The sequence below is a fragment of the Tetrao urogallus genome, assembly GCF_951394365.1.
Source record: "Tetrao urogallus genome assembly, chromosome: 6".
In the NCBI taxonomy this organism is placed as follows: Eukaryota; Metazoa; Chordata; class Aves; order Galliformes; family Phasianidae; genus Tetrao; species Tetrao urogallus.
Window position 1 is genome coordinate 28389858 of NC_136819.1, and position 13405 is coordinate 28403262.

At 50.8% G+C, this 13405-nt stretch overlaps 1 protein-coding gene across 10 annotated transcripts in view; it reads left to right on the forward strand.

Annotated features, from left to right (window-relative positions):
- Positions 1-3428: 3428 nt before the first annotated feature.
- ACTN1 (actinin alpha 1) overlaps positions 3429-13405 on the forward strand; it is a gene marked incomplete at both ends in the record, with an annotated part of 80836 nt that continues 70859 nt past the window's right edge. For 7 of the 10 annotated variants that reach the window (XM_079537856.1, XM_079537858.1, XM_079537859.1 and 4 more), the window contains one exon: positions 3429-3536. In XM_079537856.1, the coding sequence (XP_079393982.1) occupies positions 3429-3536 (108 nt within the window). The remainder of the gene's footprint in view (positions 3537-13405) is intronic. The other 3 variants (XM_079537864.1, XM_079537865.1, XM_079537857.1) reach the window with 1 other exon arrangement.

Consider the following 13405-nt stretch of genomic DNA (forward strand, 5'->3'; position numbering starts at 1 on the left):
AACAGTGCTGCAAGGGTCCCTGGAAGGTGACACAGTTCCCATCCTCCAGACTCATGGCAGGAACTGCTGTTCAAGAAATTCAGCCTGTTCTTATAGCTCTCTACCTGTTCTTTAAAGTCTTTAGCAGCTTTATTTTCTGGTGTACTTGAGTGGTTAGCTGTGCTGACCATTGGCAGGTCCTTCAGCAGCTATAGCAAACAGTTTATTGCCTTGCGCTCTGCAGTAAACTTTTACATATTTGAGGTCTGCTACTGCATCTCACTTCAGTTTTTCCTTTTCTAGACTAAACAAGACCAGTTCTCCCAGTCTCCCCTCAAAGGTCAGGCAAGCTTCCTAGACCTCTGAGCCTCCTTGTTACTTCTCTTTGGACTCTTTCCAACTGCTGTTCATTCGGCTCCCAAAGCCAGAGCACTCCATCCCACAGCTAAGGGGAGCAGAATGTGGTGGCCTCGTGTCCCAGTGACACTGATGATTATGTGCACTTCCAGGCATGGGATTCCTACGAAAGGCCAGAAAGCAGCAGTTGGGATTTGGCAGCATATCACATTTCTACCATCCATTGCTTTCTATAGTTTTCTGCACTTGCTGGAGCCTGCCAGGAAAGCCATCCCCAGTTCTGGGCAGAAAGGGGGTCCCCAGAACGCAGCCTGAGGGGACCACTGCTCCAGTGCAGCTGCAGGTAAGGAGCATTGCTGTTTTCATGCTTTATTCTAGAAGATTGCAGACCCGCAATTATAGAGAACATCAAATCAAAGGGAAGGGATTTTAAGTGAAGCTTTTAAGCTGGAGCTAACTAATGAGAGGTCAGTGATTCTCTCATGAGAAAAGACTTTCTATGAGGGTGAGCTGGAAAGAGGCTAATCTCTGCACTTGTGTTCCGGCTGCCATCATGCTGCCGCTCCCTTTCACAGGACTTCACTGCACTTCCCTCCAAAGCCTGTCATACTTGCTCTACGGCCAGGTTTGTTGCACTTATATTTGGGCCACTCAGAAGAACTGTGCCAGGACTATGAAGTGGGACATCCCTTCTGACAAAATAAACAAAAGGTCTGAGCAAACAAGCCCATGAAGGCTTGCCCCTCAGTACAGGACAACTGGCAGGTACAACACAAAAATGAGAAGCCCTAACTACGAGCAGCTGGAGGTACCTGTGCCCAAACCATAGGTTCCATAGGTCAGCTACCATCTGTCTGATTCTATCTCAGCATCCCTGTCCAGCACCAGCTCAGCAGCTGCCTGAGTTAAGCAGGCTTGGCTCACACGTAATGCTCCTATGCATGCCTGAACAGTAAACACCTTCCTCTTCAGAGCAGAAGGGAAGAAGAGGAAGGCAAGTAGGTAAACAACTGTCACACATGGTCACAGAATGACATACATTCCCAGTACAAAGAGGTTTTGTACATAAGAGTTTCATTTAGGCCCCTTCTCCCTTTCCTCTAAAACGCAGTGTCTGTGCCTTGCTTCTTCCTTTTTTGCCTTACTCCTGGCTATCCCTGGATGACCAGTATGGACACCATTATCCTGTGGTACTCCTTAAAATCACATATTGTATGCAATCTTTGGGCACCAGGCATCTCCTGGAATGAGCTGATCAAATTTAAGTGCTAAATCCCAGAGCAACAAGGTTTCTGAATTATCTGCAGAATATAAATGATGAAACTTGGCTGTGAGAGTTCCCAGAATAAAAGACTACTTCCACACAGCCTCGTGCATTGTTGTGCAGTGCCCCAGCCCAGCTGCTGGGCCTCCTTACAGAAGCTTATGGTGTTCTTTTCAAGAAAGCAGGTATCTCCCCAGGGAAGCTCGTGACCTGTCGCTAATGTGCTAAGCACAAAGCAAAAGAGCAGCAGACGGTAACCAGAAATGCCCTTAGCTCCTTCCTCTTCTAGTGTGCTGCAGGCAGGAGAAGTGGGGTGTAGGGCCAGCTGTTCCCACGGTGGCTCTGCTTGCTGTCTGGGAAATGGCCCTCCCCCTTTGTTGGATGAGAAGGACCTTGCTGGAGACCTGTTTGAATGATGCCCAAGGAAGTCAGCAGCAGTCTTGTACAGAGCAGAACTCCAGGGGACTAAAGGCAGCTAAATGAGGAAAACCAGAACACAGCTGTGGCTACAGGCATCTGGTCAGGAGCACCAGTTTCTGCTGTTCCTGCTCCTGCCGTGCAACCCTCTCCGTGTTGTGAGCTCTTCTGTTCCCTTTTGCAGAGCTGGTATTCCTCACAAGGGCGTAGTGTCAAGTGGATCCGGGAACAAGCCTGAGTTTAGAGCATTTATTTATTTTTCTGCCCTGGCTGCTACCCGTAAGTTCACAAACTCTGGCCAAGAACACTTTCAGTTTTGTTACGGAGCCCTTGAAAAAAGTCAGGATAAAGAGTGAAAAATTAAAGTATTTCCCAAAAACCCAGGGAAAAATTTTGGGAATTGAAGATAAGGAAGTAAAAAGGGGAGATGATTAGGAGAAGCTCTAACAATACCCAAGAAACACCACAGTTCTTGATTTCTTTGCATTCTATTGCACTGATGCTGCGCATTAAATCATCCATCCTTTACAAGAAGTGACTGGTACGCGCATAGGGCTGCAGGTGCTGGTGATTAGAAGCGTTTTTCTGCTGGTAGCACTACAGAGCAGCAAGGAGGTCGCGCTGTACGTTGCACAGCAAGCAGGCACGCTGTGACTGTGGGACAGCAGCTTTTAGCACAACTGCCAGGAAAGCACGAGGTTCAGCATCACAGAAGAGCGCTGTATGCCTCGGGATTTGGATCTCCGTGGTGCTGAGCATCCCGGGAACACGCTGCAACACCGCTCACTGAGCGGCACGTTTGGAGAGGTGTTAAAAGTAACCCAACAACTTGCTTAAACCACGAAGGTGGGGGAAGCTCCAGAGGGACCACCGTGAGGCCATCCGTGCCCCGGGGCAGAGGTGCTCCGGGTCCGGCCGGAGGCCAGCTGCTCTGGCCCCCTTACTGCGGGTCCCGCTCCCGCCCAAAACCCATAGCCGCCATTTCCCCCTCCGCCGCTGCGACGTACGCGGCCCCACACCGCGCCCGACGCGAACCGCTCTGCCGCCTTCCCTCGCGCCGAGCCCGCGGACACCGCCGCCGCGGGGGAGGCTGCCTGGGGCGGGGCGGGGCATCCTCAACCCGCGAATGGTAGGGGCAGTTGATCGTGACGGACGGGTAAAGAGAGCAATGAGCGGGGCGTCGTCGCCGGGAGACGGCCAATGAGAGTCGGGCGGAGGCGGGCGAGCGGCTCGGCTCGTCCCCGCGGCTGAAGCTGAGGGGAGGGAGCGGGCGCCGCCGCCGCCTGCTCGAGGTGAGCGGCCGCGGGCCGGGCACAGCGGGCAGCGCCGGGACGGGACGGGGAGAGCGTGTGTGTGCGCTTGCGGATAGCTGGACGGACAAACGGACAGATCAGACAAACAGAGCGCCGCCATGGATCATCACTACGACCCGCAGCAGACCAACGATTACATGCAGCCGGAGGAGGACTGGGACCGGGACCTGCTCCTCGACCCGGCTTGGGAGAAGCAACAGCGGAAGGTGCGCGGCGCGCGGGCCCCTTAGCGCGGCGGGGTGGGCCGGGCAGGTGCCGAGCGGGGCCGCCCCGTTCTCCCCCACCATCCCCCCGCCTCGGGCGGGCCGGGGCCGCAGGTGCGCCCTGGGGCGGCCCGGAGCGGCCCGGGAACGGGAGGGGCGGCGGCGGTGGGGCGGCCGCTCCCGGGCGGCTCCGGCGGCAGGAGGGTGCCTCGCCGCCCGTTTGAATGGTGTGGGGTAGGGCAGGGCTTGCGCGGAGCTCATGTCCAAAAATGGTAACATTCGGCCCTTTTTTTTTTTTTTTTTAAAACTTGCGGGTGGTGGCGGGGAGGGAGCTCGGCGGAGTTGCAGCCTCGCTCTTTCCTCGTTATTTTATCCTTCCCCCTCCTCTAAGCCCGGAGCATCCCGCCTTAGAGCGCTCGGGAATATCCTGAGCCCCGAAACGTTTCCGCCGCAGCCGCTCCGTCGGGCAGCGGTCCAGCAGCACCGTACGCGGAACGGAGCCCGGCCGCGGCGGGGGCATCTGGGGTGGCCGCGCTGCTCCCGGCCGTCCGGGATCCAGGTGTGCGCCTCGAGCCCTGCACCGCCCTTCTGGGAGCACGGAGCGCTCGGGAGCGAGTGAAATACTACGGTTGTGCTCCTGGAAGGAACTGGGAGCGAGCAGAGAGGAGGGACTGCCGCTGAGAAAGCTCTTCTTCTCCGGCACCTCTCCTTCCTATTCTCCAGCACGCTCCTCGGTTTTCAGACCGAGGATTTTCAGGTTCTCCTGTGCATAGCCACCAAAACTGCTGCTGGAAAGGCTTTCCCCTGGAGCCCTATGAGTTAATTGGAGGGGAGAGGCATAGAGCTACTGTCAGCAGTTTCCTCGCTTGGGGAGGCTTGCACGGTGAGGGGAGACAGCATAAGAATAAAACATATGAACAAGGGTGCTTAATGGAGAAAGCTCACGGTGCGTGAGCTTACATTTCAACGAAGAAGAAAGAGGAATGCAGTCTCTGTCGGCTGTAAGCACTGGGTGGCTCATCTGCCAACCCAGCTCTGCCCCTTTTGGGAAGGAAGTTCTTTCCTTTCCAAGAAAGCTGCCTGGCCGCAACCCGTATCTCTAGTCCTACCCGTGACCTGTATCTCCAGCTGCCCCCCGTGTCTGGCCCATATGCAGCCGGGAGCAGCTCATAGGGCCTGGGTCAGGATGGGCGGTTGTTGATCACAGCTTGTGAGGGAAAATGGGTGTCATACGGTTGGGCTTTCCCCCTTTGTGGGGTAGTGAGGGTGGTGAGAATATTTTATGCAGAGAGGGACACTGACATGATTGTTGGAAGCAGGTGTCAAACCTCTGGTCCCAAAACACAAGTGGTACGTGTCTCAAAGGCCCTGTTTTCTTTTAATTCCCTCCTTCCAGGAGATGTTCAGTCCTCTTGATCCTATCACAAGAGGGGGACAGAGAGCCACCGTATTAACTTGGGTTACTTGTGTAGAGGGGAAAAGCCAGAGAAGACTTTGAAGGCATTCACATGTGTACTCTGAAACAATCCAAGCCAGTTTCTTGTGATGTTCATCCGCTGCCAGTGAACATGGTGGGCAGAGTGTCCTTCTCTGGCTTGTTGAACACTGTTTCTTTTGCACTGTGGTCACTGGGATGTTTCTCCCTTTGAAGCTGTTCTGTGGTGAATGCAAATCTGTAGCTTGGTCATGGCCCATCCCTCCAGTGCCTGTGGGTAAGAAGGTGGGGTCTGGCTGGACAGCACTTCCTTCTAAGGGGCTGCTGATGGGGCTGCAGCCTGGGCAGGCTGTGTAGGTGTTGAAGGTGTCCTGCTCCTCTCTGAATGCAGCTAAAAGCCCTGCTGGGCCTTGGTGTTTGCCTCCTTCTGAGGATGGGGAGCTAACAGTACATACTGGGCACAGTGCAGTGCAGTAACACTTCTCGCCAACAAAATTAAATTGTTGCAGTAATTATGGTTACATGTTTGTTTCTGTGCTGGTGATGGATGGCTTACCAAAGGGAACTGTAGAGATCTGTGCCTCCCAAGTGTTCCCATTGGCTCCCTCTGGCTCAGTCTTGGGCTGTTCTACTAGGCTGATGTGTTGTGGGTTCTTCCCCATCCAAGGAACAGCTAGAGAAATTGTAAAAGCCTGGCTGTCTGAAATAAAAGAGCAGTGAGTTTTGAGAAGAAAATTGCTTTGTAAGGGTACTGAGATACTGTTTTGTGAGCTTAATTCTGCTATTTATGAGTCTTGAACTTAGATGGGGTTTTTCTGCCCACATAAATAGGTGTTTGGACAATAAGTTCTTAGAAATTGCGGTGCCTGTTTCAGCTCTGCCATCAGTCAATGGCTTGTATAGATGGGAGAACACTGGTGTTTCACTGCCTGCATGCAGAAGACACAGGACTCCCTATGAGTGAGGCTCTGTTTCCAATCTTAAAAATATTAGACTCCGAAACTTCCATACTGGGAAAGAGATATGAGGAAATCTGTCTGTGCAGGGATTTAAGTTCTCTCAAATTATAATATTAGAATTTGATATGTAATTGTAATATTATGATTTTACCGGTGCCACTCAGTGAGACACTCTGAAACTTTGGTGCTTAGGAACTGTCTGGGAGTAGAGGTAGTATCTCCGAAGTGGTGGCACTTCTGGTCAGCCAGAGAGCAGATGTCTGTGGGAAGCAGCTGAGCTTTGCTGCCTGTCTCAGTCCAGCCAGTCACGTCCCAGGTTGGTGAGGCCCTGCAGGCTGGGAATCTCTGCTGCTGTGCAACCCTGTCTGCCTTGTGCAGCTGGGATCAATTGAGCTTGGGAAGCAGACAGGCTGGGGATGTTGCTCAGAGAAGAATTGAATCCATCTCCCTGTCCCTCAGCCTCATAGGCTCAGTGGAGCCTCGTGGCAGGCCTCAGAAGCAGGAAGAACTGCTGATACGTGTTTTAGTATTGTGCTCAACAGGAACATTATGCTGCAAGGAGGACGAGTTTCTGAGCTCTCAGTAGCTTCGCTGTCTGCCCTGAGGGATGGGTACAGCAGCCTTGGCTGTCTGGGGTAGTGCTTGAAATATGGAGAACAGCACAGGGGTGATGCTAGTGCTGCTGGGACCCAGTCTCTGGGGTTTCACAGTGCTGGGGAGACTCCTGGTTCTGCTGTGCACTCACTCTGGGGACTTGGCTGCTCAGGGTTCACCCTGTGTAGGGTTTCTTTTAAAATGTGACCTGAAATGGCATGCCCAAATTGCAGAGCTGAGGGGCAAAAATCCCCTTTAAATGCTGAATTGCTTTTTGACTTGACAGCTGCTGATTTGGCAATGTGAGTAGGAAGTAGTGTTTATTTGCAGCATGTAGAAGACGGCCATATATGACTTCAGTGCTGTAAGGAATGGTGGGAATGCTTTTCTTTAAAATACCAGAGAAAGAAACATGCCTTGTCTCTATCCAGTGCTGCTCTGCCTCTGCAGGTTGGTGCTTCTATGCTGATGTATCAGTAAATGATATTGTTGCTTGAGAGAGCTGGAGCATTCAGATTCTCACTGCTACTGGAGCAATGATAGCAGGGTGTTTGGAAGCACCTCTCCTGCCCTCAAGGAGTGCTAAGTATAGTTATTCATGCAATTGCTGGAATTCCCCAAAGCAGATGACTATTTCCCAAACCCCTCTGTGTGAGATACACCCAAAGATGCACATGAGTACAAAAACCTATGGCTCTCATAGCCCTGCTGTGCCTGCATCCAGCAGGTCTTGCTGCTCTTGTTATGATTTGAATTTTGCTGTGCTACTCGCCTCAGTGTCTGGTCGTTAAGAATAGAAAATGCTCGTTAAACGTAGCACAGATCCCTGGTGGAGACACCCCACCTCCAGGCCTGCTCATAACAGTCTCATACCAAGTGATACGTGTGTGACTAATAGCTGACGAAACGTAGATGGTGCAGTTGCCTTGGTTTGAGTGTGCACCTTTCCAGATGGCCTGCTTGGAGCAGGGTGCCTGGATTTCTGGGCAGCTGTGGTTCTGCTGTGGACCCACATGGAGATGTGTTGCTACACTTTGTCTGTTGCTTGCTTATATCCCTTTCAGTCCCACCACAGTTTCAGCAGTGAAATAAATGAATGTACAGCTCTTGTCCCTGGGCTCCCTCTGTGTGAGTGACACTGATGATAATAGATGGGTCATGGCGAGAGGTGGACCTCTCTGAGGTGTGGATGTGCTGTAGGAAGGCTGGCGCTGATGCATGTAGGGATTCTCCGTGCCTTGTTTAGCACAGACTGATACCAGTGCGAAAGCAGAATGGCAGAATGTTGAAGGCTGCTCGCTGGGCTGCTATTTTGCAGTCATACAGGCAGGCAATATAGGTCATCAGATATCTGTTATCTTTCAGATCAAGCTTTTGCTGTTTAACATAGGTAGCTTGTTGCCAAATACTTGCTCTTAAAACACCAAGCTCAGAACTTGCTGTAGGGGGTCTCTGGAAATAAATATCTGGCTCTGTAGATCAGCTGCTTTGCCCTGAGTGTGGGAGCTGCTTCTTGCTCTCTGTGATCAGGTTTCGTCAGGAAGTGAGGTTTGTGGGTTTTTGACAAGAACGTTATTATTCATCATCGCCTCCTGATGCATGAGGGATGCAGGCTTTGCAGTGACATACCTATTTGGCTTCTCCGTAAGGGAGAAACTGGGGAGCAAACAGGCATAGGTTAAAAAGAAGACTGCAGGTTCTTTGATCCCAAAGAGCCGCAGGTGTGCAGAGATGCTCACCAAACTGGATTGAACTGCTTGTACTCCTTATCCTCTAGGGAAGAGTGAAATACCTCAAAGGCATCCAGCTACCATCCCAGTGATTAAAATGTGTCTGTCTGAGGAACTTGCTGACCGCTTCAGGCCATGGGTTTAAATTCTTGTGCGTGTGATTTGGAGATAAGGCTGTTGATACAGAGGCCTGAGGTGCTGACGTTGTCCTCCTCATTGACCACTTGTGCTGCTGCCTGATGTAGCTTGAGGCATCTGCTCTGCTAGCCTGCTGCAGAGATTGTCTTAAAGCAGGAACTTCAGTTTTCTTAGCTGTCTGGTGAGAACTTGTCCCTTTAGAAGGAAATGGGTGCTTCTGTGTGGGGTGGCATTCCCTTGCTATGAAAATCAAGTGTAGTTGTAAGAATGTGCATCAGTGAATCTGCTCAGTAAGTGTTTGGCTTTCGTGAGCTCTTACATCACTTTCTCAGAAGCCCCAGGTGAACGCTGCCTGCTCTTAGCAATGCTGAAGTGACCACCATCCATCTTAAGGAGCCCCAGTTGCTCCTGAGGATTTTGCTCTTTGCATGTGAGATGCAATTTCACAGCCCACCACATCCCACGTATTTCAAACGGGAGGAAGGAGCGGCAGCATTTGGTCAGCCTTCTCAGCCAGTCTCTAAGCCTCAGTGCTTCTCTCTGCAGCCTCCTTGGGACCTACTTAAGACATTGGACTAGAGTTCCTAAGGCTGGCACAAATAGAGGTGACAGAGAAAGTGAAACTTAGCATGAGGTGCAAAGGAGGGTGACTGAAAGTGCTTCCAGCTGCCTGTGCATTATCACTGCTGTCTCTGACACCTCAGCCGTTCCCTGGGGCACAGTTCATAGCAGGGGATGGCTATGCTCCTGCTCATGGTAAGACATGGAAAGCAGATGCTGTGGAAAAGGCACTGGAACTCTGTCTGGGGAAACCCTGGGGAGCTGCTAAATTACAGCAAATAGAGTGGAGTGGACTTATAATGTGTTCAACCCAGGGCTTGTTGGATATATTGCTGTGATTTCTAGTGGCATTTAGTACAGTTCAAGCAGTGGTGTCAGAGAGGGAGGATGTGAAATAGAGTGTAACAGAATTTACTCTACCTTTTTGTATTAAAAAAGCTGATTTCTTGCCACATGTGGCTATTAGAAATGTGATGATTACCGTAAGGAATATGCTTAGCATGACTTCTACAAATCCTATACTGCAATGTGAAGGCCTTCCGTCTCTCAAAATTGTAGCTGATTTCTGTAAAGGGGGAAGTAGTGTGCTTGGCAGCTGCTCAGTGGAAAAACTGTGATCTTAACAAGAAACACCTCTAAGAAGAGATGACTCTGAGCCTAAGATTTGCTTGTTTCTGGGATATTGGGGCTGAAGAACGTTACACAGAACTTGGATTTGTTGGGTGAATTGGTGCAGAGTATGGGATAGTTTTGTCAGCAGCAGGACCTTCAGTGTGGCACACATCATATCACACAGTCTGTGTTACCTACATCTGCAGGACTGTCCACCGCTGCATTTTGACCTCTCCTGTACTGTACATCAGTTGCCTGGTTCTGAACAGTCACCCAGATTCTTGAGGCGCAACTGAGGAATTTGTGGGCCAACCCCCCAAAATACTAACGTGAGTGAACCCAGTAGCATTAATGTGATTACTATATGAGCTAGCTTCCTGTTCTCTGCTGTCATCAGTGCATCAGAGCAAGAACTTGGTCAATAGGATGTTTGTGGTATGGCCAGGTGCCAGTTTAGCCTCTTAGCACCCTATCGGACAGTAAAGCAGAACCATTTTGTTCCTACTTCGGTTTCCTGTTGTTGTGTCCTTCCTACTCAACTGGCGATGAGTGCATTCCACTGGTAAGGCCTATGTCAGGTCTTTGTAAGGCAGCCCTTGTGCCAGTGTTGCAGCTGACTGATACTTTCACCTGCAGTTGTTCTCCCTTCTGTATGTGTTGCTGTTTTGGAAGCACAACAGCATGATCAAGGCTGTGCAGAGACTTCCTTTGCTGTCAGTACACCGAAACAGCTTCCAATGACAGGACCGGGTTATGCATGATTAAACAGTAAGGATTTTGGTCTCTCATTCAGATGGCTCATTGTTGTTCTATCTACGTGGACTGAAAGCCTCCTGGAAATGAGTTCATCCCTGTGGTGTGGCCTTTCCATTGCACTGGATTTGAAATTCTGCTGTGAGTGGGATGTGCTGGCGGGTGAAAAGGCCATGCCTTGCCTATGTACACTCACTACAGTGGACTGACACAAGTCTCCCTATGTCTCCTGTTGTTCACGTGGGAGTGATTTCAAGTCAACCTTTGAATGCGTGAGATCTAGCACTTCTGGGCAGTCTTATGGGAGCGTGACAATGTGGATAATTTGTAAGCAGATGGTGCTGCAGGGGAAACTTCAACAACTTGTTCCCTGTCCTTCTGGATGGCCTATGCGGTCAGTGAGAAGGCAGGATGAATTGTACCAGCTAGCTGGTGCTTTAGCTGTTCGTTTGACTATACAGCCATCTCATAGCTGAGTGGTGCTGCTGGGTGAGGAGGGACTCAAAACAGGGAAAGAAGTTGGCCTGGAAATGTAATCTAAGCCCTCCTAGCTGATGGTGGGCGGTTGTTGAGCAGAAAGGCCTGGCTCTGAGAGTCACTGCTGTCTTTCAGGTTGGCACAAACAGGCTCTGCTTGCACGTCCCATGCTTGGCCCTCATTTTTAAGGGGACTCTTGCAAAATCTTTCATCTCTGTGCCAAACAGCATACTGTGGATGGGCTGTTTGTTCCACTCCTTTCATGAACCGAATGCTGGATTGCTGCTGTGCTGGAGAGTTTTCTCACAGAAAATTCATGCTTCCGTTTCCAACTCTGAGGACAACTCTCCCTCCCATCCTACAGAGGTGCCGATCCATGGACAGTTGGCAGCTGAGGAAGGACTCTGGTTTTCCATGGTCTTTGCATCAGGCAGTCAGGGCACTTGTGGCTGCTCCCTGCAGTGTATGCTGCCGAGCAGTAACTTGCTGCTGCTGTAAATGGAAGTTGTGCTGTTACATCCTTGCTCCAGGAGCTCGCCTGTAAAGGCCTCCAAGAGATGAGGCAGAGAGAGATCCATGTATGGTGTCTGCACCCAGCAGAGCACTTTCCTTCATCATGGAAAGTGATGAGCCTGCCCAGGGCTGAGATCCCTGGCTGGGCTCCTGCGTTCTGTAGTAGCAGTTTCTTCTGCTGCATGGCATGCTTACCTGCCATCCCCTTTGGGTATTTTAACATAGCCCTCAGTAAATCTGCTTGTTACATGTCTCCAAGAAAACTTGAAAAAAAACTTCAAAAAAAAAACCCAGCAAAACAAAACAAAACAAAAAAACCTGAGTCCACAAAAAAGCAAATAAGTGTATTTCTCAACTGCACAATGTAAAAGAAAAGGCACTTTGTTTATAGCTGCTTAGACCATGGCTGTGCCAGGTTTTATCACAGGAAAATACTTAATTTCCGTAGGAAAATTTTGATTGCAGCCAAAAGCATTTGCAGCTCTTTAAATGTGTTCATGCTTCCAGGTGAGTTTTCTACATGTTTTATCTGCTCTGGGAGATGAGATCTCTGAGGAAGGAGGAGAGTGTGGCAGCCCTGCTGCAGGAGTGCAGTGGGCAGAAGGGTGCAGGAGCACACTTGTTCGAGCCCTCGCCTTCCCTCTGATTCTGCCTGTGGAAGAAAGAGCATCTGTACAGGAAGCATCACTCTTGGTTGCACATAGCCTTACACCACCTCACAGGCAGCAGTGTGCCTGTTCACCGTGTGCCTTCTAACAGTGCTGCTCACACGTGGCTGCTCTGCATGGAGAGGGCTGGGTGCAGGCAGCGCAGGGGTTATGTTCATCAACACTCACCAACTTGCCACCAAATGGCCAGTGCATGGAAACCTGCTGTTTCCTTGGGCTTTGTTGGGCCATTGGGGAATGCTGGCCAGGGATGAGACTATTTCCAGCTGTGGGGAGCCAAGTGTGAACTCACCCTGGGCAGGATGCCCAGCTCTGCTGTTTGTTCTTGCCAGAAATCCTCACCCTCCGGCCAGCAACACCAAACCAAGTTTCTGCCAGCACTCAGCCATAGTTCTCAGCAGGAAGGAGGAGGAGGAGACCAAGCAATAGGCAGGAGGGTGCTGGGGAGGCACTCGGGGTAGGTGGCAGCGTTGGAGGTGGCTGTGGGTGGAACAAGGGTCTGCTCTGCCTGGGTTGGGTACAGAGGGGAGAACAGTGGTGAGGACAGAAGGGGTCAGCTCTCATTGGGCAAGGCCCACACGTACCTTGTGTGAACTTTTAGGAACTGAAGAGATGAAGGAATTAATGTTGTTCTTCCAGCACTGGCAAAAATCGCTAGGGAAAGGAGATTTCTAGCTGCTGTTTCTGATGAATGCTTCTGGCTCCTGATACTGTGGATTTTTGCATCTGGCTGCTTGGTTGAAGCTATTGGGCCTCTACTAAACAGTATCTAAAGTGCCTGTAGTCACAGTGCTGCATGCTGAAACAAAGCATCATAGGCATGGTACTGTCTCAGCAGAGCAACATGCGCACGCCTGACTGCAGGCTTCTGGGCCTGCTCACTTGGAGGCACTGAAGCTGGTGGAGGCAGCGAATGAGCAGGGGACTGTCTGTTCCTGTGAGCACATCTCCTGCAGCACTAATAATTTTAGTGCACCAGCCTGTCATTTAGTGACATGTTACACCATGCCTTGCTGTTGGAGCCTGTTGCAAATGGCCTGACCCAGCCAGCTCCTAAAGCATGGGTGGACTGCTGAAATCTGACGGAAGCTTTCAGCCCAGACCCTGAGCAATATTTCCCTTCTCCTCCTATAATGTCTTGTTTCTTTAAAGCTGTTAACTGTCCATAATCCAATCATTACTAATGTAATTAGTGAACTGCTTACAGTAAGTAAAACACTTGAAGCCTAATACCTTCTGCAGCTTGCAGAGCTTGGAACTACTTTTACCTGCTGTGCTGTAAGAGGCAATGACCACTGAAGGTCTGGGAAGGGGTGGGGAAGTGCTGGCATGAACTCGGTGCTATTGGGTTTCTTGCAGCTGGTGGGAGCTCAGGACCCCATGCAGGTGAACTAGCAAGTCCTCAAGGTTGCTTTGGCTGAAGCTGGGAATG